This window comes from Rhinolophus sinicus, linkage group LG13 (assembly GCF_036562045.2).
Source record: "Rhinolophus sinicus isolate RSC01 linkage group LG13, ASM3656204v1, whole genome shotgun sequence".
In the NCBI taxonomy this organism is placed as follows: domain Eukaryota; kingdom Metazoa; phylum Chordata; class Mammalia; order Chiroptera; family Rhinolophidae; genus Rhinolophus; species Rhinolophus sinicus.
In genome coordinates, this window is record NC_133762.1 from 50,849,032 (window position 1) to 50,874,624 (window position 25,593).

General features: G+C 37.2%; 1 protein-coding gene and 1 pseudogene across 3 annotated transcripts in view; both read right to left on the minus strand.

Moving 5' to 3' along the window:
* SEL1L2 (SEL1L2 adaptor subunit of SYVN1 ubiquitin ligase) overlaps positions 1–8,502 on the minus strand; it is a 75,712-nt gene extending 67,210 nt beyond the window's left edge. For 2 of the 3 annotated variants that reach the window (XM_074317677.1, XM_074317676.1), the window contains exons 1-2: positions 8,438–8,502; positions 965–1,127 (exon numbers count right to left, since the gene is read on the minus strand). In XM_074317677.1, coding sequence (XP_074173778.1) covers positions 965–1,127; positions 8,438–8,487 — 213 coding nt within the window. In that variant the 5' untranslated portion in view covers positions 8,488–8,502. The remainder of the gene's footprint in view (positions 1–964; positions 1,128–8,437) is intronic. The other variant, XM_074317675.1, reaches the window with a different exon arrangement.
* Positions 8,503–17,559: 9,057 nt separating this feature from the next.
* LOC109458418 (E3 ubiquitin-protein ligase RNF138) lies at positions 17,560–18,291 on the minus strand (annotated as a pseudogene).
* Positions 18,292–25,593: the final 7,302 nt, after the last annotated feature.

Sequence of the window (25,593 nt, forward strand, 5' to 3'; positions counted from 1 at the left end):
TCATGCAGAAGAAGGGGAAAGGGTTTTGTTAAGCAGCTATACAATAAGCAATTGGCAGAGTAGATTTGGACTTAAACCTTTTCAATTCCAAAGCCTAGCTAGCTTCTGACTTTACTAAATGGTTAAAAAAAAAAAAGTCTCTGGGAGTAAAGCTTTTAGACAACTTTTACTTTCTTCTTCATACTTTCTGAATTCTCGAATTATTTTTTTGTAATGAGCATGAATTTCTTTTGTGATCAGAAATAAATATTTTCATTAAAAAGACCAGTGACGTGAAAACATGCTTTTGCTACAGCATTAAGTGAAAGTAGCCAGAAACAAGATGATATATGCACTTGCATTATGATTGGGATGATGCCAAAAGAAATATGCAGAGGGGAAGAAGCCAAGGAAAAATACAAAGCAATCCTAACCGTATTTGAGTCAGGATAGTTGGCTTATGAAGAGCTTTTTTTTTTTTCCTTTTTCTCTGCTTTCCAGATTTTCTATGAAATACTTATGTTATTCTTGGAATAAAACAAACACGTTTCTTAAAGCAGAAAAGGAAATGTATTTAGCTTATAAAATATTTCAAATGTAAAAACCAGGAAAACATCATTCTAAGATAATAGATTTAGTTTTGTATTTCTTTGTATAGGTGAATATATTTTATATACAATTTAGGTTAAGGGTTCAGAGTTCTCAAATTTTCTCAAAAAACCTGGACATGGAAGATGGGAATGTGGATTAGAGAGCAGTTCTGTTCCATTCCTGAAAGCCACCCATGTAACCGTAAGAATTTGCCCAGGGCTACAGCTGTGTCTCTGCGCTGACACTACTATTTCGGTGCATTACAGTAACTTCCGTAGGTCTAGGGTCACGTAGTAGCGTGGGAATACTATTGCCCAACTCCTTTCACATGTTACTTGTCTATAGTTATTTCAAGATGTAGCTATTTAAGATTTAATTTTCTTTTAAAACTCACATTTTGGGCTTTACATGATCCTTCTTTAGCCAAGGACTCATATAATTGGATAGCTGCTGTTATGTTTTGCATGCCCAAATTTCCAAATAGCAAGGCATCAGCCATTTTCTCCATAGCTTTCAAGTTCCCCATGTCAGCTGCTTTGGCAAAAAGTATGTAGGCTCTGTTTCAAGAATATGAAGTTAGAAGTTTGATTATCCAAAATTACATTTTCTGCTCCCTCCTTCATACATACTACTTCTCTCTAACAAGTAGGATGCAGATGTCACTGCTCCTAACAATACGGTTTAGCTGAAGTCCATTACATCTCTAGACCAGTAGATCTTTTAAATCCCTAGATTAGCGTAAGATTATTGTTTCAAATATACTGGAGATGCCAAAATAAAGTATACACATTTTAAGAGATGGTAACACTTTGGTCAGTGTTGCTCAAGCAGTAGTTCACCATAATCAGAAGTGTCTGGATGCTGATGGTTACTACTTTGAGCGCCTCTTGTAATTGTGGTAGTCAAATGTGACGTGTACTCATATTTTGTTATCAGTATACATTGAGTATTACAATTTTAATAGTTTTTTCCTTTCTTATAATGTGTATACATGGGGTGGCTGTTTTGTTTAGTGGTTAGAGCACAGTGCTCATAACACCAAGGTCGTTGGTTCAATTCCCACATGGGCCAGTGAGCTGCGCCCTCCACAGCTAGATTGAAAAAAAAAAGTGTATACATTTTTTTGACATCTTCTGTATATGACAAATAGTGAAGCTGCTAGAAAGTAGAAATATATAGGATACATTAGGCTTGAAGCTTATATACCAAGTGAGGTGAGAAATTGAGGCACTTGTCCTACAATAGTGAACTCTCCATGACCACTCTCATTATATGAGTATTTGTTTTGTAAAATTAACTCTGAATTATATCACAATATAATTAATATCAATTAAAGATAATCAAAACTGGAATGTCACATCTAGGAAGTTACTATTATGAGAAAAATGGTCCTTTAATATTATGAAATAATTTTCTAAAACAGAACATGTTCTTCAGCACATCAAAAACAGACTGTGTAGAAAAACAATAACCAAACAAAACGTAATGGTTATTAGGGCTCTAGAGTCCAACTGCCTGGGTTCAAATCCTGGCCTACTTATTAGTGTGAGAGCTTCAGGCAAGTTATTTAACTTCCCCCTTTTCTCATGTATGGAATGGGAATAATAATAGCACCTACTTCATAGGGTTGCTGGGAAGATTCAATGAGATAATCCATGTAAGGTGCTTGGCAGAGTACCTGGTACAGAGTAAGTACTCAATATATTTAGCTATGATTATTATTATTATTATCATTATTATTACTATTGCATAGATTCTAAAGTTTTATAACATCGTAATTTTTTTCTCCTGTAGTTAGTGGGTAAATGGTGTAAAGCTTAGTGATTACAAATATAGATGCCATAGGATTGCATTACACTGCATTTTTTGTGCTGGCAGAAGTCACCTGGACCTGATCTCTATAACAAGTAGTGATAGAGAGCCTTGCAATATTAAAACTTGTGTCAGAGACAGACAGTACTTTTGGGATTGATTTTTACTTTTATAACTTCCTTTTTGCTTACGGTAAGATTATAAAGCATTAACTTCTACCTATGACCCTAATTCAAATGCAGCAATAAACACACAAATCTAGCACTGCTATCAACTCAGAAAGATTAGAAGATTCAGCTTTATGTACCTCTTATTCAGGCTGATATTAAAATAACCTACTTTTGGTCAAAAGCTGGAGCAGAATAGAATGCTCAAAAAGGTCTGGGACTGAGTGGTATGCAGGTAGGCATTAGGGTCCTGGGTGGCAAAACAGAGAATAGACTCCAGTTAAATAAAAAAAAGTCAGGAGGTTAAGCCAGAAATTGATCACATTCAGAGCAAGCTGCAATTCTGAGGCCCGGAAGGCAAAAAATGAGATGGAAGATCTCAAAGGTCAATGAATGTAAATGCATGGCATGCAGGGATAGGCTTGGCATCAGGATACAGACTCCCTGAAGCTCCTCTGTTTCATGGGTTTGCTGCTGCAGCTCCATTGCCTGTTGGATGCTTGGACTAGAAGGGCACCAACCTGAGATGGGCTGCAGGAGCCAGCAGTATTCCCATTCCCTGGTCCCAGGGTCAGAAAGACATTACAAAATCAATCCTTCTATGCATATTTGATTCCAAGGGAGGGGTGGGTATCTATGTCACCCATCAGGAAACTCCAAGGTGCTATAAGGAATACTAGAAGCAGGACCCAGGACTGGAGAAAATTGTTTGTAAAGTAGGTAGGATTAAGATCTGGGCTGTAATCCCTAAGAGGGACAGAGAAAAAGAAACTGCGCAGCAGGGGCAGATCCCCAAAAGAACTTTAGTTAGGTATCTGGACTATCTCTAAAGGATCTGGTATTGGATGCTAAGGTGGGTGCTGGGGAAGGGGGAGACTAAATGGATCCCTAGGACACATCAGAAACTTGGTGTGGGACAGCAGCAAATCTTCACACTTGCTTTGGTGATGAGGAGTAATTCTTAATGACAGCTAACCCTGGCTGTCACTGAGACTTCTTGACTTCCTCGGATAAGTTTGTGTTTCCCTGACATGCTTGCTTAACATCTGTACTTCTTTTCACTTATTTATTTTTCAATTTTTAAAGATTTTTATTAAAATATAGCTAATATACAATATTGTATTAGTTTCAGGTATACACCATATTTATTTACCATTTATATACCTAAAGAAGTGATCACCATGATAAGTCCAGCAACCATCTGACACCATGCCACGCTATCACAGTGTTATTGACTATATTCCCTATGCTGTGTATTACATCCCTAAGACTTATTTGTTTTATACCTGGACATTTGAACCTCTTATTCCCCTTTACATTCCCCCCTTTTAAATTTTCAATTACAGTTGACATTCACTATTATTTTATATTAATTTCAGATGTACAGCATAGTAATTAAACATTTATATAATTTAAGGAGTGATCCCTCTGACTAGTCCCCACCTGGCACTATACATTACCGTATTATTGACTATATTCCCTATGCTTTATTTTACATCCCAATGACTATTTTGTAAGTATTAATTTGTACTTCTTAAAGCCTTCACTTTTTTCACCCTGCCCACAACTCTCCTCCCATCTATCACCCTGATAAATCTAGTACCCATCTGACATCATACATAGTTATTACAATACTACTGACAATATTCCTATACTATACCCTACATCCCCGTGACTACTGTGTAACAACCAATTTGTACTTCTTAATCCCTTCTGCTTTTTCACCCACCCCCAAGCCCCATTTGGCAACTATCAAAATATTCTCTGTACCTATGAGTTTGTTTCTGTTTTGTTTGTTTATTTCATTCTGTAGATTTCAGTTCTAAGTGAAATCATGCGACATTTGTCTTTTTTTTGGGGGGGGGTAATGATGGGATATATATATATATATATATATATATATATATTTAACAGGACTTTATTGGGGAACAGTGTGTACTTCCAGGACTTTTTTCCAAGTCAAGTTGTTGTCCTTGCAGTCTTAGTTGTGGAGGGCACAGCTCAGCTCCAGATCCAGTCCAACAGGCAACCTTGTGGATGAGAGGACGTGCTCTAACCAACTGAGCCATCCAGGAGCTCAGCAGCAGCTCAGCTCAAGGTGCCGGGTTCAATCTTAGTTGCAGAGGGCGCTGCCCACCATTCCTTGCAGGACTCGAGGAGTTGAACCAGCAATCTTGTGATTGAGGCCCACTGGCCCATGTGGGAATCGAACCGGCAGCCCTCGGAGTTAGGAGCACAGAGCTCCAACCGCCTGAGCCACCGGGCCGGTGCTCTTTATCTGTCCTTTGATTGTAAATGATAGTTTTGCTGAGTAATCTTTATTGTAGGTCCTTGCTTTCATCACTGAATATTTTGTGCCAATCCCTTCTCGCCTGCAAAGTTTCTGTTGAGAAATTAGCTGACAGTCTTATGGGGGCTCCCTTGTAGGTAACTAATTAACTGCTTTTCTCTTGCTGCTTTTAAGATTCTTTGTCTTTAACATTTGGCATTTTAATTATGATGTGTCTTGGTGTGGGCCTCTTTGGGTTCACCTTTTTGGGACTCTGTGCTTCCTGGGCTTGAATATCCATTTCCTTCACCAGATTAGGGAAGTTTTCTGTCATTATTTCTTCAAATAGGTTTTCAATTCCTTGCTCTCTCTTTTCTTCTGGTACCCCTGTAATGCGAATGTTGGTATGCTTGATATTGTGCCAGAGGCTCCTTAAATTATCCTCATTTTTTTGTATTGTTTTCTTTTTGCTATTCTGATTGGGTGTTTTCTGCTACCTTATCTTCTAAATCACTGATTCAATCCTTTGCTTCATCTATTCTGTTGATTTCCTCTAATGCATTCTTCATTTCACTTATTGTATTCTTCATTTCTGACTTGTTCTTTTTTATGTTTTTATCTCCATTTTTATGTTTCCTGTCTCTTTGTTGAAGTTCTCCTTGTGATCATTGAGCATTCTTATAACCAGTGGTTTGAACTCTGTGTCTGGTACATTGCTTGTCTCCATTTTGTTTAGTTCTTTTTTCCAGAGCTTTGTTCTGTTCTTTACCTGTCTCCCGATTTGGCTGCCTCCCTGTGTTTGTTTCCATATATTAGGTAGGGTTGCTATGACTCCTGGTCTTAGTAGGTTGCCCTTATGTAGTAAGTGTCCTATAAGGCTCAGTGGCACAATTTCCCTGATCACTAGAACCAGGTGCTCCAGGTGTGTCTCTTGTGTGTGTTGTGTGTGTCTTCCTGTTGTGGTTGAGCCCTGGTTGCTGTTTGCACATCAATGGGAGGGACTGACCCTTGGGCTGATTGGTTGTGAGGACTGGCCATGACTACAGTGGATGAGTTGTGGTGTACAGACTCACCCTATAGAGCAGGATTCACTTTAGCAGGGCTCTGGTGCCTGCTTGGTCTGCCCTTTGAGCATGTCATCCTTGGAGGCAGCTAGGTGATGCTCCAGCTCAGTCCAAAGCTGGCCATTGGGTATGGCAGCCCTGGGACCTCCTGGGAAAGGACCTGCTGTAGGCAAAATTCAGCTGCATCCTGTGCCCTGCCCAGGGCTTCCTGGCATGAGCCACGAAACAATCCATACATGGTCTCCACACACACTGTACTTGGAGCTGCCTTGAGAGGCCAAGCTACAAACCAAGGCTGGCTCTTGCTAGTGCAGGGCTTAGGGCTGCTCAGCTAAAGGTACAGGACATGCTGAAGCCAGATGCTGCTTGTTTGGTTTTGTGAACCTTTGTGAGATTTTAGGAAAGTCTGCAGCATGAACCAAGGCAGGTGATTTTTACAGAAAAGCCACTGGAAGCGACTTGGGTGTGCCTGAAAATTGGGTGGGGTGCGGTCTCAGAATTCCCAGGGTGGGGCCAAGTTGATGAGGACTCAAATATGGCGGCTGTCTCCACCTGCATGCCAGGAAGGGGGGTGGCTCAATGAAGAAACAATGGCTTCAGCCAGCTCTTCCGTCTGGGAGAAATCTGCTTCTCCAGCCCGCAGCCTGAATCCAGACAACGCAGTTCCTCCGATTATGTCCCTGGTGCCTTGTAAGCTGTTGCCACAGCACTGGAGCTCAGAGTGAGTGAGTCTGTCTGTGAGTAAGTCTGTGTGTGGGCCCTTTAAAAGGAGTGGCTCCATCTCACTCAGCCAGTCTCCACTGTTTATCACAGCCAGAAGCTGTGGGGACTTCTTTCCCTTGCAGTGGAACTCTGGGCTGGGAAGCCTGTTGTGGTGCTGGGACCTCTTGCTTCTCTGTGGGGGATCCTCCACAGTCAAGACATCCCTCCTGGTTTTTAATGGTCACATGTGAGTGTGAGACCAGCCTGTTCCACCTCTCATGTCTCTGTCCCTGCTACCAGTCTTGAGGTAGCTTCTGTATGTCCTTAGTTGCAGGGCTTCGGTTCAGCTAGACTTCAGGTGATTCTCAGTGATGGTTGTTCTGTAGTTTAGTTGGAATTATGATGTGGTTATGAGAGGAGGTAAGCACAGTGTTTACCTACTCTGCTATCTTGACCAGAAAAATCAACATCTGTACTTAATAGTACTGAATTGTTCAATAATTCTCCTCTCATCCATACAAAGAGGCTGAATGAATGAATGAATGAATGAATGAATGAATGAATGAGAGGACGAGCTCCCTTTCTTCTTGTTGACTTTGAAAGAATTACAGGATCTTTCTTACTTTCCATTTCCTCCTCTGTAATTTGGGGACAATAGTCTATGTCTAACAATATATTTGTAAGCAATGAATCATATTAATCATATTACACACATAAATGCCTAGGGCATTAACTAGCACAGAATAGGTGTTTATAAATGGAAGTTGCTGATGTTATAACCAGATTCATAGTTGCGTGCCCCCATATCGTCTATACTCCTCACTTTGAGTTTTAAATGAGAATTAATGGACTCTGCTGTTGTCCTGTGTAAGGCTGGCTATTGCAGCTCTGGGATGGTTCCTCTATGGCATGTATGCCTAATTTGTGTGAAAACAAAAGATGTCTCCTTGTTGGAGGGTCAGAGCCCATTCTTTCTATTATTGGTTCAAGACACACTTGCTTTCTTCTCTCCCACACCTTCCACTTATCAGTTAGAGGGATAGAGCTAAAAACAACATATGCTTATCTGCTGGTTACTATGCGTCAGGCATTGTTCTAAGAGCTTAACTATGTTATTCAGGGCAAAAGAAGGTTAAGTAACTTGCCCAGGATCACACAAACAGTAAATGGTAGAGCTAGGATTTGATCCAAAAGTTTTAACTCGACACTTGAGGAGTAACCTCACATTGTGCCCCTCTTCTGAGGGGAGAAGACATTTCTGACTCCCCTTTAGACAAAGTAGACAAGTGAAAAGAGAAACAATGGACATGGAGTGAGATCATGCAGCAACAGCTTGGTCCCTTCCCAACTGTGTGTTGGTGATCAATTCACTTTAACATTCTTGAATCTCTGTTCACAACTTTTTAAAAGGGAAGAATGAAACTCTTCTCAACTAAGAAGGCTATTCTGGGAATAAAATCAGATCACATACATGAAAGTGTCCGAAAACCAGAAAGCAGTATACAAATGCTCAGGTGGGCAGAATAAAGCATTCTAAAACAACGACTCTAATTCAAATGGCATACACTTAATTTCATTTGGAAAAGCTACAAACTAAAGCTGAAACAGAACATTTTTACATGAATGCTCAGATAAGTGCTTTAATTCTGTATTTCAGAGTTTCACATACAGTTCTTCTTGTTTAGGCTGATCATTTGTAAGATACTTTAAACACTACTTGATTCTATTAAAAACAAATTATGGGAATATAAGCTTATTTGTTATCCCGATAAACTTTTAATGACAAACTAGATTTTAGATTTTTCTTTTTTCTCTCAACATGACTTGGCTTATATAACTGGATAAAGACTTACTTGGCTTTTTGTTTTTGGCTTTTAGACTGCTGGAGAATCTTGATGCCCATTTTAAATAGCTGGTCTCCTTCATCTGTGAAATTTTTCTTTGCTTGCTTGTTCACTATATATGAACAAAAAAAGAAAAGTAACAACATTATTTTTATGTTTTATATTTTAAAAATAATGTGCTGGCATATTAGTTTGAATTTTGTTTTCCTTATTTTTTAACCTCTGCATTGTTTCTTGTTTTTTAAAAATTTTTTAAATTAAATTTATTGGAGTGTCAATGGTTAGGAAAACTACATAGTTTTCAAGCGTACATTTCTATAATACATCATCTATATATCAAACTGTATGCTCACCATCCAGAGTCAGTTCTCCTTCTATCACCATATATTTGACCCTCTTTACCCTCCTCTACCATCTCCCTCCCCCTTATCCTCTGGTAACCACTAAACTGTTGTCTATGTCTAAGCGTTTTTGTTTGTTTGTCTTGTTCCTTTGTTGCTTTCAGTTTATATCACTTCAGCCTTGGTCAGAAAGTAGAAACTGCTTATAAAAGAACCCTCTTCCTGTCTCTTATGAAAGTGTTTGGAGGGTGGAGGAGACAGAAAAATGCTTCTGATGGTGGGAGGGAAAGAGATGTTCGCAGTCTGGGAAAGGGATGCAAAGTCCTGCAAACACAGGGTAGGAAGCAAGGCCTTGAGTAGAAGATCTTGGCTGGTCTGCCTGGTGTACCCTAGTGGCTGGGTCTTAGACATCAGGCTCTCAGCTCTCAGACTCCCTTATCTGAGCATGGCCCATAACCTTCAGAGCCATAACATTCCAAGAAAACATGAGGACATAAGCAACTGGCATCTCCAAGATGACTAGTGTGCACTTAAGATTAAAGGTGAAGAGTTCACTCTGCCCAAGGCTCCCTCCTTCTCCCCTCGAACCTTTCTTTCCAAGACCTTTCTAGCATGACTGGAAACTGTTGGGGATGAGCATGAGGAGTAAAACAGAGCAGAGTGAGTGTGCCACACCCAGGACCTTGGGGAAAACACACAACAGAAGGAGTATCAATAATAACTTGCCTGTGGGATGGGGGCTCAGAATAAATTTTATAAGGTTTAGGGAAAGTAAACAGAATTTTACTTGCAACAATAATGATATTTGCAAACACTTATAACACTTCACAATTTTGAAAACGTTATCAACAGTTTACACTTGGGGAAAGCTGGTTAGAGGGAGAGTCAGCCTTAGCGCCATCCCGATGCACGCACGGACACACACACACACACACACACACACACACACACACACACACCCTTCCACAACATCACAGTGACCCTTGAAGTCCATTACAACACTCAGCGAAACCTCTGATTAAGTGAACCAGTCCTGAAGCCATTTTACAGAAGAGGCATTCCTCGATGCCTCTTTAACAAGATCACAAAGAACTGTGTTTAACAAGATCACAAGAGTTGTTCACTTTTTTTTAACTAAATATTTTTTTTAAACTTAAAAGCTATTTCACAATTGTTCTGAATGCTTCAAGTTATCCAATCAGTTTAATAATACCTGACACTTTTAGCATCTAATTTCTGCTTTGAGTTATATGTTGTCTATACTTATGATTAAAGAGGAAAAACAATGGGAAATACCTACTAATATGTGTTTAGAATAGCGATAGCTCCTATTAACATGCTTTCAATAAGCAAGAATAAATTTTGAAAGGTTGACTCTGCATGCATATATATAAATGATATATAATACCACTATAGATTTCTACCCAAGGCTTTCAGTTTTATTTATAATTATTTTTTGGGATTCCCAAACATAGTTAAATACAAGCTTTCTTTACTATAAGAGGATTCAATTATCAGGTAAACTTATCTTGACAACACTCTAATTTTTTTTTTTTTAATGGTTTAACAATTTCCAAATTTGGGGGCAGCACACACAGCCAGGAAATGATTTGAGACTATTCTGAACTTGATGTGAAGGACCTTCATGAGTCTGGAGACCTCTGAATGCCAACTGGTAAGTGTTGAACCACAGCAAGTGTTGAACCTGCTCAACTAGATGAATTTATATTTCAGTGTTTGTCAGACACATTAAGTTGTAGATAGTTCTTGACATTTTATTACTTTTACAATCTTATCAACATTACTCCATATCTAACTTGGATGCTATTATGGGCTGAATTGTGTTCCCCCAAATTTATGTGTTGAAGTCTCAATTCCCAGTACGTTAGAATGTAATTTTTTTTGGAAATAAGGTCTTTAAATAGGTGACTAAGTTAAAATGAGGTCATTAGGGTGAGGCCCGAATCCAATATGACTGATGTCTGTATAAGAGTAGGAAAAGATAGCAGGGAAATGCAGACACAGAGAAAACCCATGTAAGGACACAGTGAGAAGGTGGCCACCTTACAAGCTAAGGAGAAGCTTTGAATGAAACCACCCCTGCTGATTATAGACGTCTAGCCTCTAGAACTGTGAGAAAAAAATTATCTTGCCTGTGGTATTTTGTTATGGCAGCCCTAGCAAACTAATACAGATGCCAACTCCATGCTATCACATGGAAAACAAGCTGCCCCGTCTTCCCATAGAAAGGAATGCACCCAAACTCAGCTTTCTAGCGTATCAGTGGCTACATTCTAAATGTAGGAGGGACTGTAATTTCCCATGGGCCCCTGAGGTCTCTAGGTGCTAGACATCTGATTTTCCCAGGCAACTAGATGCTAAAGTAGCCCACCTCTGACAATGCTATTTTCTCATGATTGTAGGCTAAGTAGGCAGTGTAACAGGTAGACCTTCCATGTGTCCAGAAATCCTTGGATCTAGCTCACCTCTCTGAGGGATGATGGGAGAACTGTAAATCTATGGGTCTTGCTGACCCTTCAACGGTACATTTCCCTAATCAAATCTTTGTGGCATTCATGCAGAATCCTCTTGTTCATAATGACTAGAAGCAATCTTTGGAACAAAAGGGCCCCAATTGTTTATATCAGATAATGAGAAAGAGGGGAGCTGGAGACAACTTGTTCTCTGTCATTCACACATTTGCTTATTCATTTAGTATGAATTGAACACTTACTATTAGGGTGCTAGACACCGTATTTATAAAGATGATCGAGACACTGTCTCAGCCTGGCAGTGGAAATAAACATGTTTACCAAAAATTACAGTGCCAGGTGGTAGGCAGTATGTAATAAGCACCATGGGAGTACAGGAGACTTCTTCGTTTATAAGTAACAGAAACCAAATCAGGTTGACTTAAGCAAAAGGAACTTATTTGGAGGATGTTGAAGGCTCATAGAATCAATGTGGTTGGTCAGGAATCAAAATATCTCTGGAAGTAGAGAGGCAGATGCTATTATGGGGATGGACTAGAATCCAATCCTTTTAGGACCTTCACCTCTCTGCTCCAGACTCCACGGAGGATGAATCAAATGAGTCGAGTTAGGGAAGACAAGGCTTCTCATTACATTCCTAAGAATGTATCCACTGGGGAAGATCTACTTCCTTAAAAGGACATTGGGATGGTGAGAAAGGTAAAAGGAAAGACAGGAAGCCCACAGACAGCAAATGCCTACTCTGGCTAAGTGAAATAAAGAAATCTTCACAGATGAAGTGACATTTTAGATATTCTTGAAGGGTGGGTAGGAGTTTGTCAGGCCAAGAAGATGAAACTGGCATTTCATTTGGAGGAAATAATCTATGCAAATGATGCTGGGTGTGAAACAATGGGGCTTGAATGAAGTGCGAGGGCTTGAGTGACATGGTTGGTCTTGTTGTCTAGGCTGGCTGTAGAAGTAATTGATACTGAGGGAGTGGACAGAAGAGTGAAGAGGGAGAGGGAGGAGGGAATTGAGGTCACTGTGAAGGTGAAGGCACATTTGGTAGGAGAAAGAGAGAGAGAAGTGGCAGGAAGGAGGCTCTGATCAGAGACAATTTTGGAGTTTGAAGTCATATTAGTGAAATAGCTCTACATGTGGCTGGTAAGTGGCTGAGGAGAAATAAAGACTAAGATGACTAGAACTGAGGAGGTTTAGGATATAATGCAAAGTATTCAACATGGACATTTAACCCCGTAGGTGCTGATAGCCTGCAGTTATTGAGTGATGTGGGGGTAAAACATCTCTACCCCCTTACCTATGGGAAGAGGGCAGTCCTTTAGGGCAATTCACTCTTGAAAGCTCTAAACTTCTCCTGAAACCCTATCTTTGCTCAGCTCCTTCCCTTGCCCTCTCCTGTATTCTTCATGTTTTTATATGTTTCATCACAAGAACTAAAACCTTAACATTTAAATAAATACCCTCTAAATCATCGAGAAAAAGAAATTTATTATTTTGAATTTCAAGTTCTAATTACATCATGAACCACACGAAGGATAATTAAGAGTCAAAGAAACTAACAGTTGAACTAGGAGATGAATATCTTTTAATCTGACTAAAAATCAGGTGCTTTCACCATTAAAATGATACAAAGAAATAAAAATGGGAAATCCTTTTCCCTGAAGGAAATCTTGCCGACAGAGACACTGCATCTTTCTTATCGAATGTCAATTGTATTTAATATAAACCAGCGTCAGCTTCTGATTTTCTAAATAATGCATCAGAAGCACTCTTCACATTTGCCCTTAATGTGTGTCAAGAAGATCTAACCTCAGATCAGGAGGGAGAATAACGATCCATTACTAAAAATAACATTCTATCCAAGAGAGAATGACTCGGCAAAAAATTTAGTCAAACAAAGATACAATCAACTCAAATACACTTGAATAAGAGCACAGATATTTACAAAAATCAAGTTTATTTGCACTGTCTCCAGATCATTGTCAACCATAAATACCTCCAGTGGTATTGATAAGATATGGTAGACAAATTGTACTATAAATAAATAAATTAAAAAATTTCTATTCCAATATCTGCTCAGCAGAACTTGAAATAACAGGTATTCTGACTTAACAAAGATTTAATTCACAATCTAAAACTTTTAATTTAGCAGAAAGAAATATGGTTTACAAAACAACTGAAGAATCAAAAACCAATATTTATCACGTTATAATAGGAGCTAACATTTATAATGTACTTAGGCATCAGGCAGTTTTCTGATTGACTGTAAGTGGAAGAAGCTATTATCATTCACATTTTACCGATGAGGTGATGTAGACATAGAGAGGTTAAGTAGCTTGCCCAAGGTCATACAGGTGATGTAGACAGAGAGGTTAAGTAGCTTGCCCAAGGTCATACAGGTGATGTAGACATAGAGGTTAAGTAGCTTGCCCAAGGTCATACAGGTGATGTAGACAGAGAGGTTAAGTAGCTTGCCCAAGGTCATACAGTTGGTACCTGCAGATGAGTATTCAAATCTATGCAGCCTGACCCCAGAGTCTGTGCTCGTTCTGCTTCTGAGAGCTATATAATATGTAGAACCATGTGATAAACAGAAAGTTACTGTCAGCTGGTGAAAAAATTGCAAAACAGGCCCAAAATACATTTAAAAAATAAATTTATTATAATTTGTTATAAGTATTTTAAACAATGAGTTGTTTATTTATAGTAATACTTCATTTATCTGACATTATTGAGAAATGTGTTTCACATAAATCATTTTTCCTATTAGATGAGTCATGTCTTTTTGCTTGGACTGTTTTCTCATAGAAATCTGTCTAAAAAGTATATATTTCTCCACTTTACCCAACAGAAGATAATGAGCATGATTTAACCTGGTTTTGATGATTCAAAGCATCATTATACACACCTGACGGTATCCGGTCTAGTTGATTTGGACATAGTTATATAAGAAGCCAATGCCTGTGGAAGGCGTTGGATAGTGATAAGCCCTTCAGTAATGAGTGGGAGCAAAAGGGGCAAGAGAAAGATGGTGACATGCTGTACTCATGAGCTCCTAGGGGGCAAGAGTGCCTATTGAAAGTGGCTGGGTTGACACTTAGCTGTACTTGCTTATTTGTACCACCTTAGGTTACTGTTTCCCAAAGGGTACATAAGATAATTTTATTTTATTTCCAAAATTTTTATTAAATCAAGCTTTAAAAGTTCACTGTAGAAAAGTCAACAAAGTTTTTAACAAAACCAAAATATACCTTTTTATACAATATACGTATATACTAGGAGCAAACTACTTGAGTTTTTTTTTTTTTTTATGTTCTTTTAGTTATTCATTTTAAAGAAAGCATAATCAATGTTGTGGGGACAGAGCCCCAAAGAGCAGTTTCCAGGCTCTCGGCCTCACATAGAAAGGTGCTAGCTCAGGTAGTAAATGGCCATCAACTGATGATGGCCATCAGCTGTGACTTGCTGGCCATCAGCTGTAACCAATGAGCCACTGGCCACTAATATAACTGCTGTGGCTACGCTAGCAGAAAATGGGGGCTAGCAAGAAGATGGTGGCTGAGCCTGCAAGTGGTGCATTGAGGGTTGCGAACGGTGTGGCTCCTGCTTCCTGTTTCTCCAACCCAGCCGCCAGCAAGAATATAGTAGTGAGATGACTCCCCTACCTATGGCTCCGTGGGTGTTCCTCTTTGGCCTCACCATGTCCTGCGTTCTTATGTGGGGAGCAGGAGCAGAGAGCCCGCAGGCCACCCCGCGTGACTCCCTGCATGACAAATGTGTATTAGTATGGAATGTCAACTAATCCATCTATATTCTGTAATTTGGGATTTCTAGTACAAGTTATTTTATAATTCTCATTAATGCTAAGAACAAACCCCATTTGACCAAAAAGTAGTGAAGCAGTGTCTGATAGAATGTTTCTCACTACTTCATAGTCATGCCATTATCTTTGAGAACAAATGAACACTATATAAACAGTATTGGGAGTGTGTAAACTCAAATTTTAAGGTGTAATAGCAGCCAACTGGAAGAGTTAACATTTGAGTATAATTTTTTAAAAATTTGGTGATATACGGTGGCCAACACATGGAAACAACCAGTGTGTCCTTCGATAGATGATTGGATAAAGAAGATACATGTCTGTCTATCTATCTATCTATCTATCTATCTATCTATCTATCTATCTATCTATCTAGATATAGATAAAGATACAGATATATAGATATATATAGATATAGATACAGATATATCTATATCTATATCTATATCTACATCTACATCTACATCTACATCTATATCTATATCTATATCTATATCTAATCTATATCTACATCTATCTATCTATATATATATATAATGGAATATTACTCTGTCATGGGAAAAGATGAAATAATGCCATTTGTGACAACATGGATGGATCTTGAGATTATTACGCTAAGCGAAATAAGTCAGTCAGAAAAAGTCGAGAACCACATGACTTCACTGATATGTGGGATATAAAACTGAAAGCAACAAAGGAACAAGACAAACAGACAGAGAAAGAAAAACTCTACAGACACAGACAATAGTTCAGTGGTTACCAGAGGAGACCTGGAAGGAGAACTGACTCTGGGTGGTGAACACACAATGTGATATATAGATGATGTACTACAGAATTGTACACTTGAAACCTATCTAACTTTTTCACACAGCCTTTTCAGCAATTCCAAGTAGTAAACTTGGTTAACTGTTTGTTCAGTTGGTACAAATTCATAATGAATAATCCCTCTGATATTAAAAAAGAAAAGGTTAACAACTTTGTTGCAACAAGTTCGTGAACTTAATTGTCCAACTTCGTATATTTCATACACCTTTAGCTTTGACTGAATTTTTCAAATGAGATGAAGCCAAACTTCTCATTTAAATATATATGTAGAATACCCAACTGAATCACCAGCTGAAAGTTTCTAATAAATGTTTCATCTTAGATAATCAGAAATACTGGTTATTGAAACTTCTGAGGCCAAAGAGCTATAATTCAGCTTAATATAATTTAGGTTTACAAATTAGCCTAACAAACAAGATTTGAAAATACCAACTACCCATGAAAGAATTAAATTATTCTCATGATAGTTCCTCCTAATAGTAAAAAAAAAAAGTATCTTTACATTGATCTTTTACTTTTTAAACAGTTAAAATTATTTTTAAAAAATCTCACTAGTCTTCAAAAATACTAAATGCTATATAAATATCATGTTCTTATAGTTGAATTCATCAGCTAGAATCTGTTTTAAATTTTTTCTTTTGGATTGCTTCATTTAGCACTTCAGGTCTCCATCCTGCAACTCTGATAAATGGGTCAGATTTGTTAGGTTTATATCAATCACATCTTTCAGAATTTGCTACTGTGTGTTACCCATGTGCAGTAACATCAATGGGAGAAACTGCACCAAATTTCAAAGCAACATAAGGAAAAATTCAAGAATACATAATATAAAAGAAAGTACAACAGGATTCCCTTTCACCATTATATTAATGATATATAATCCTTTTAATGTTTTTAAAGATAATGTAACTTTCATTTTTTAACTTATCAAGAGGATAAAATTTTTAGAGCTACATAGCAACTTAAGGAAGACAGCGCTACCTCCTATAAAGGGAGCAAGGGGAATGGATGTTGGGAGGCTTTGGGTGTGTCTGTAACATTGTGTCCTTATAGAGATACCTAAAACAAACAAGGAAAAATGTTACTATCTGTTAAATTGTGTGTGTGTGAAAAGAGAGGGTTATATTTTAGTTGCTGTATTTTTTTTGTATGATTGAAGTATTTCTTTTTTTAAAAAAAGAGAAATTAGTTATCACTTGCCACAAGTAGAATCTACATATGAATATATATTAAATATATTAACTATCAAAGTTTTAAAGTTTGTATGTGTACAGCTTAAAATTATCTTATGGTCCCCTTCCCCTCCGCGTTCGCTCCCTCAGGGAATCAGCTCCCAGAGCCCCACAGCCACTGCTACCTCGGCGGCTGTCGCTGCCTTGATTCCCCACCACACCATGGCCAAGGACCTCTCCGTGGCCACTACCTACACCAAATATTATTTCTACTGTCCCGTCCGTCAGGAGGTGTTCTAAACTCCAGCGTGGACCATGGCCTGTCAGCACGTGCTTTATTTTTTCAATTAAAAACTAAAACAATAGACTGAATTACTTTTATTAATACACACATCAAGTTATTGAAAAGGTAACTTAATGTAGTTTTTTCCTTAAAGATGGTACTTGCAGGTACAAAGATGCAGAGATGGCTACATCTTCAGATGTTTACTGCAAGAGATTCTTCAACAGCAGTTTGATACTGGGTTTCCTCGTCCAGCTGAAGGTTCACAAATTCTCTCTCATCAAACTGATGCCTTTGATTTAACTAACAAAATTTCTAGTAATCTGGCTAGAATCTCCCCAAGGAAGAGACACACAAATAGGACAGGTCACAGGAACTATCTGAAGTAGATGATTACTGTTACAGTGATCCAGTAAATGCTGGCTGGTAAAATTTTATTCTTGATGCAATGGAAATTTTAAGGTGGGATGCCCAGAAGAAATTGTACTCTTGATACATTTCTGTGCTATCAGATGTGGATGTTTCACTCCTGTTACTGTTCCCTACTGAATCTTCAGAGATCTGAATGTTTGGAACGATAGCAGAAACACCATGTTCATCTTGATAGTTCTTACAAGATTTGTAATCATGTCTCCTGTGATAGAATTTCATCTATTTTACATAGCATGTGCAGCTACCAGAAAACTTCCTCATGATATTTTCAATGTCTACTGTCTGTTGAGGACATGCTTTGGCTCTTCTAATCACATTTGCTCTATAGAGGGGACAATGTATTTCACTTTCTCTCATTGCAGTCTGGGAACATTTTCTACAGACAATGTGCTGACAGGCCATGGTCCACGCTGGAGTTTAGAACACCTCCTGATGGACGGGACAGTAGAAATAATATTTGGTGTAGGTAGTGGCCACGGAGAGGTCCTTGGCCATGGAGGGGTGGGGAATCAAAGCAGCGACAGCCGCCGAGCTAGCAGTGGCTGTGGGGCTCTGGGAGCCGATTCCCTGAGGAGCAAACGCGGAGGGGAAGGGGACCATAAGATAATTTTAAGCGGTACACACACAAACTTTAAAATTTTGATAGTTAATATATTTAATATATATATATGTAGATTCTATTTGTGGCAAGTGATACTAATTTCTCTTTTTTTTAAAAAAAGATTAACAATGAAATACTTCAATCATGCAAAAAAAAAAACCACAGCAACTAAAATATAGCCCTCTCTTTTCACACAACACACACAATTTAACAGATAGTAATATTTTTCCTTGTTTGTTTTAGGTATCTCTATAAGGACTCAATGTTACAGACACACCCAAAGCCTCCCAACATCCATTCCCCTTGCTCCCTTTATAGGAGGTAGCGCTATCTTCCTTAAGTTGCTCTGTAGCTCTTTCACTACATATATGTAGCCAATATTATTTCTAAACTTTATACAAATAGCATCATACTCTCTATACTTTTGCAACTTGATTTTTCACTTTTTGAGATTATTCAACTGGATACAAATAGGTCTCACTCATTCCTTTAAACCACTGTCAAAATCATTTGTATTAATAGACCAGTTTATTAATTCATTCCTCCATTATTTATCCTACCTATTCAAGAGACATTACTTTTTTCCACTTCTATGCTACCAAAACCAATTCTGCAATGGAAATTCTTGTACACACTTATACAGATGTGTGAGAATTTCTCTACGATAAACAGAAAATACATATTTTCTAAAATATGTACTTCTAAAAATACATATGCTGAGTGTGGGGTATACACATCTTAAAAGCTACTAGGTATTATTAAATTGCTCATTCTGGATCACTCATGGGATTATCTGACCTAGTTTTCAATGCCAATCTGCGTAAAATGATAACTCTTTGCTATCAAATTTGCATGTCTGCAATTACTAATGAAAAGTGTATTTACTCGCTGTATTGGTTGTTTTCCTCTCTAAGAATTGTTTGTTTGTATCATTTACTTGTTTTTTAAAATTTGGCTTCTTGGTCTTTTGGCTAAGATCAAGTGTTTTTTAAAATTTGGTTTTCCTATTGATTTGTAGGTGTTCGTTATATAACCCAATACTAATACTTTGTTGACTATATTTGTTTCAATACCTTCTCCAGTCTGTGGGGATTTTTCACTTTATAATTTATTTTTCATAATAAAAAATAAAAGTTATGAATTTTGCCATTATGGTTTTATTTTTGTCTGTTCTAAGAATTCCTTTCTTATGCCAATATCACATTTTCTAAAATAATTAAAGCTTTAGTATTCATATTTAGTTCTTTAATCCACCTGGAATTCATTTTGTATATGAGGGTGAGATCTGATTTTAATCTTCCTCCAAATGAGGAATGCCTGTGTACTTTTGGTTTATCTTTTTCCAGTTGATTTGTAATGCATTCTCTGTCATATACCAAGTTCTCCTGTATATCCTGGACTGATTCTAGACTCTTTTCTATTTTTTAATCCATGTGTTGATGTCATGCTGTTTATATTAACATTTTATAGTAAGAATCTAGTAGTAAAACCTCCACTTCTCAATCGACTTCAAAATAATCCTGGCTATCCTTAGACTTGTTTTCATACTGCTTTTAGAATTAATTTGCCAAATTCTGTGAAAAACCCTTTGGGCAAATTTTAAACTAATTTGACAAAAAAAATGATGTCTTAGAATTTTGAATCTTCCCATTTATAAACATAATGACTCTTTATTAATTCAGGTATTTTGTTCAGTAAAGTTTTACACCTTTCTTCTCAAACATCTTGTATATCTCTTGTTAGATTTATTCTTAGGTACTTTTTCAGTTTGTATTGCTATGTTAAATAATATTTTAGTAATTTCATTTTAATGTGTTTTTATCTCATATTTACAATTTTTTATTTTTTAAAGATTTTAATTAAAATATAGCTAACATACAATATTATATTATATTCAAGTGTACATCATAGTTATTCAGCAGTACCCACCTAGCTCTATACAGAGTTATTACCACAGTATCGATTACATTCCCTATGCTAAAGAAATGATCACCATGATAAATCTAGCAACCATCTGACACTGCACCATGCTATCACAATATTACTGACTATATTTCTATGCTGTATATTACATCCCCAAGACTTGTTTTATATTTGGAACTTTGAACCTCTTATTCTTTTTTATCTCCCCCCTCCTTTTTAATTTTTCAATTAAAGTTGACATTCAATATTATTTTATGTTAGTGTCAGGTGTATAGCATAGTGGTTAGACATTTATATAATTTAAGAAGTGATCCCCTGACTAGTACCCACCTGGCACTATACATAATTATTACCATATTATTGATTGTATTCCCTATACTTTACATCCCCATGACTGTTTTGTAACTACCAATTTGTATTTCTTAATCCCTTTGCTTTTCTCACCCTGCCCCAACCCCCCTCCCATCTATCACCCTAGATAGAACTAGTACCCATCTGACACCATACATAGTTATTACAGTATTATTTCCTATGTTCATTATGCTATACCCTACATCCCCATGACTACTGTGTAACAACCAATTTGTACTTATTAATCCCTTCCACTTTCACCCACCCCCAAACCACCTCCCATCTGGTAACCATCAAAATGTTCTCTATATACTAGAGTTTATATACTAATTTTTAAATCCAGCAACTTTGCCAAACTATACTCATGATTTAATAGATTTTCTTGAATTTTTCAAGAGGCATCATATCATTGTGATGAATTGTTCCTTTGAACACTATGTGTTGATGCCTTTTCTCCCTATTAATGCCTTTACCTTGAAATCTATTTTGTGTGAAATTAATCTTAACTTTATTTTGCTGAGCATTGTCTGGGATATCATTTCCATCCATTTACTTTCAGCCCTCTTGTCTCATGTTTTATGTATATTCCTTGCAAATAGTGTGTATATATATATATATATATATATATATATATATGAGTATGATATTTTTATTTTAATCTAAGACTCTCTGTTCTTACTCATATTTTTTTCTGGGCTGCATTCAGGGCAATTTTCTCTGATCTTTCTTTAGCACATTAATATTCTGTTCCACAGTGTTTAATCTTCTGTTTAACCTATATATTCACTTAATTTAATGAACATTCTTTTTATTTTTCTTAGTTCCATTTGGTTCTTTTTTCATAGATGCCTATTCCTTTGTTTATAGTGCCTTGTATTTTTTCTTATGGTTTCTTAACCATTTAAAAATACATTTATTCCATAGATTTTTTTTCTTCACATTGTTGTTTTACTATATCAAGATTTGGAGTGCTATGTTTCATATTGTGTGTGTGTGGGGGGGTGAGTGTCTGTGTGTTGCATGTACATGCAAACTGACTCTCACTGAGTAAATATTTTTTTAATTGGTGCATTATATAAAATTTTCTTTTAAGGTCATCCCCAACAAAGCTTTTTTATGTAGGAACTGTGGGAATGTTTCTCCAAACTGCTTTTGTGTTGCTTCTGTCAGGTTTCCAGACTTAACATCTCACATTGATTGAAGGAAAATTTTTATGTTAACATATTGGCTTGAAAATGTTCACACACACACACAAAAATCATGTGACAGAAATTCAAATTCAAATCTGCATGAGGTACAGTGCTGTGATGTAGGTTTTTCCAGGGAGATGTTTTTCCTCTGTGTTTGCCTATAATGGTGGGTATTTGTTTGTTTTTCCTAATCTCCACTTTTGCTGCATGCACAGCTCTACGAGACGCCTAGATTTATTCATAGCTCTTCATTCCAGTTCTATTCTCAAAAGTCATAATGTCTTTTTTACTTTCCCAGCCAGGGATTTAAAATCCAATGTTCATCCATGACCAGTTCTGATCATAGCTTTACCAAAACATCAACTCACATGCTTATTTTTCACCATTTCTAGCACCTGGGGATTTCAGTTTCTTGTGAGCCCAGCTCTGCATTAAAAAATAATAAAAGTCTTGGTATACTTTAGGTATCATTTTTAGATATTTGTAGCAGCATCATTTTCATATAGGACTACTCCACCATTTTGCTAGAATAGGATACCTTTAGTAATTTTCTTTTAAAATCAACTCATTTACATAGAACTTGTATTGGTTTAAAGAAAAACTTTCAGTAATAAGAAAGGTATTAAAAAACTTTCAGTAATAAGAACCTAGTTGGGTTCCCTGATGAAGCAGACTCTAAGAGTTCATGGTGTTTATTAAGAAGTGCCCTTGGGAAACACACTTGGGGAAGAAGATGAATGGGGTGGAGGGAGAAGCTGTGATGCAAGCCCAGTTAAACCACTGCCTGACCCCACAGGGTGCTCTGGAGCTAAATGGCTTTTCTAACTCATTGCAAGTTAGGCTGAGATGGTTAGGCCTTTATGCTCCTCAATTGATTAGTCATGGGAAGTAGCTGGAGACATGACATTGGGCTATGCAGTAATCTGCACTTGAGACTGCTGACAGCTGTCTGCAAACTGCAGTCCCAGCAATTGGACAATAAGTTCTTCATTGAAGTGGGGATATGACTGGCACTTCACATAATCCTCCACATATGAAAGGTCGGACAATTAAGTTTGCGATCTTTCCACTATGTAAGTGCACAGTGGAAAGTTTGCGAACTTAATTGTCCAACCTCGTATATTCCAAAAGTCAGTAAAGTGGAATATAAATGATAAACTTAACCTAGCTGGTCAGAGACCCCAGAAGTAAGAAAAAAGAATGCCAAAACTGGCTTAAAGCAGGATGCCAAGGCAGCCCCCCTCTAATCATGAACACAGTAGTGATCTGATTTCTAAAATTAATGATGATTAATTTCAAGAAACGCCAGGAAGGACCTTGTGAGGAAGGATGCAGAAGGTGGTGACCAATGGCCTGCAGGAATATGCTCCATTGTTCTCACTGCATAATTAATTACTGATTTGTCTTGCTAACAATTTAATAATTACTCTATTGGGTTCAATTCTGACTCAAAGAAAAACTAGTTATTAAAGTTGTAGTGATAAGATACCCTGAGGGAATATGAACATGCCATTTTAAAAAATGTATGGATGTGAAAATATTGTGTTCAACTATGAAACACTTCAAATGTTCTCTAATATGTAAGGCTTTAGTATATAGCAGCTATATTGTAGTATATTGTCAACAATGCTGAACTTGAAGATCTGAGTTTACATCCTAGCTCTGTATAGAAAGAATTCAATTTAATTCAGTGAATATTTGTTAATATTAACTACGTGGCAGATACAGTGCCAGTCACAGATCTTGCCTTGAAGTAATGGGAGTACAAATGATATTGGTTGTACTTGATAAATTTTAGGTAAACGGCCAAGTGGTAGAGGACTGAAAATGGATAAATAGTTCCTTTGTTTTCAAGATGTGGAGAAATATGTTCATATTCTAGAAACAACTTGATGTTAGTCTCTTAATTTCTAGAAAAGATTATACATAGTTTGTGAATCTTGATTTGAGGAGATGTGATCACTAAGAATTAGAAAGGGTTTATTGAGAATGTTAGGTTAAATCTCGTTTCTCTTTTCTGAAAAATTAGTAAGTCTGAGGAATAGCATTTATATAGAACATGTATATCCCATCTATTATGATACCCTGTGTATAAAATGTTGAAATGGGAACCAAATGAGAATAGAGTTTAGCAAGGTTTTTAGTCAGCTCTATAACCATGAGTAATACATATTCCTGGTTCACCTCACAGCATGTGAGGTTCAAACCCTCCCTCTTGGAAAGGTTACTTCTCCATGACTTCCTCTACTTTCTTAACGCCTGATTCCATAGGTACTGTTCCCATATCTATCTACCCACTGCGAAACTCAATATCACTTTGAGTTGTCCCTCTCAAAATATTTACTCTTACAAAGCATTTATGAGGAATATAGATGTTTACCAATAATTTTTATAGAGAAGAAGGAGAAGATGATTAATTCCAGTAACAAAAATAACTTTAATGGTCATGTTAGGCATTAATGACTTAAAAATATCAGTTGGGTTCTCCCAACTTTGGAGTTTTACTGGTTTCTCAAGTTGGTACAGACAATCACCATCTTTCTGGCTCCTTAGATCTACTTTCTCCATATCTTCTCCCATTCTCTTTTATTCTCACTCTTGCAAAAATAAAGTGACAAAATTTCTCTTCCTAGCTCTGTAGTACAATTTCTTTCCACCCCTGAATAGTTGGAAACAGATGACACCAGGCTTCTGTGTATGGTTGGAAGTGGGGCATCAGAAAGGGGTGTTTGCTTACCTTCTTTCTATCCACAAATACTTATTAAGCCATCTTCCAAAAACAAGGGCAGTGCACACTGTACAAGGCATTCTGGTAAATAAAATTTCATTTTCTCAACCTCATTACGTGTAGATTTTTATCTGGTGGATCAGTGGATAAATGTAATTTTAGAAATTTAAGGTGTATCATTGTGGGCTCCAGGCTCTAAACTTGACACTGTTTTGCTACCTTCTCTAACAAGAACTTGGGCAAAAGATTGGAAGGCATGTTTGTCAAAATTTTGAGTGACAGAAAACTAAAAGAATAGTTGATGAATTGGTTTATGTAATCAATAAGCTGGAATAATAGTACAAAACAAATATAACGAAATTTAATCAGCGTAAGTGTAAAATCTTACACTTAGATTCAAAAATTTAGAGAACATGTAAGGATTGGAAGATTATAGTTGTAGTGGTCAGTTTTATGTGTCTATGTGTCTACTTGGCTAGGCTAGGGTCGCCAGTTATTAAATCAAACACTACTTGTTTCTGTGAAGGTATTTTGTACATGTTATTACAATCCATAAGGAGATGACTTTAAGTAAGGAAGATTATCCCAGATAATCTGGTTGGCCTGATTCAATCAGTTGAAGGGCTTTAAAAATGAAACTGGCGTTTCTCTGAGGAAGAACAATTCCACGTTTGAACAGGCTTGAACTCCTGGACTGAGAGTTCTAGCCTGCCCTTCTCGATAAACTATGCAGTGGATTTTGGACTTGCCCAGCCAGTCTTCAGAATCATGTAAGCCAATGCCTAGCAATAAATCCTTTAACATAGATCTTCTATTGGTTCTTTTTTTTTTCTGGTTGAACCCTGACTGAGATACTAGCTTAGTGCTTTGGGTGAGAAAATATTTCAATTTGCTCTGAGTTCATTATGGGCCTTCACTATAAGTGATGCCAAAAAACAGCTAACAGAATCTTAGAAATAATATGCACGAGCCACAGTGTTCAGTGAGGTAGGGCAGCTGCACCA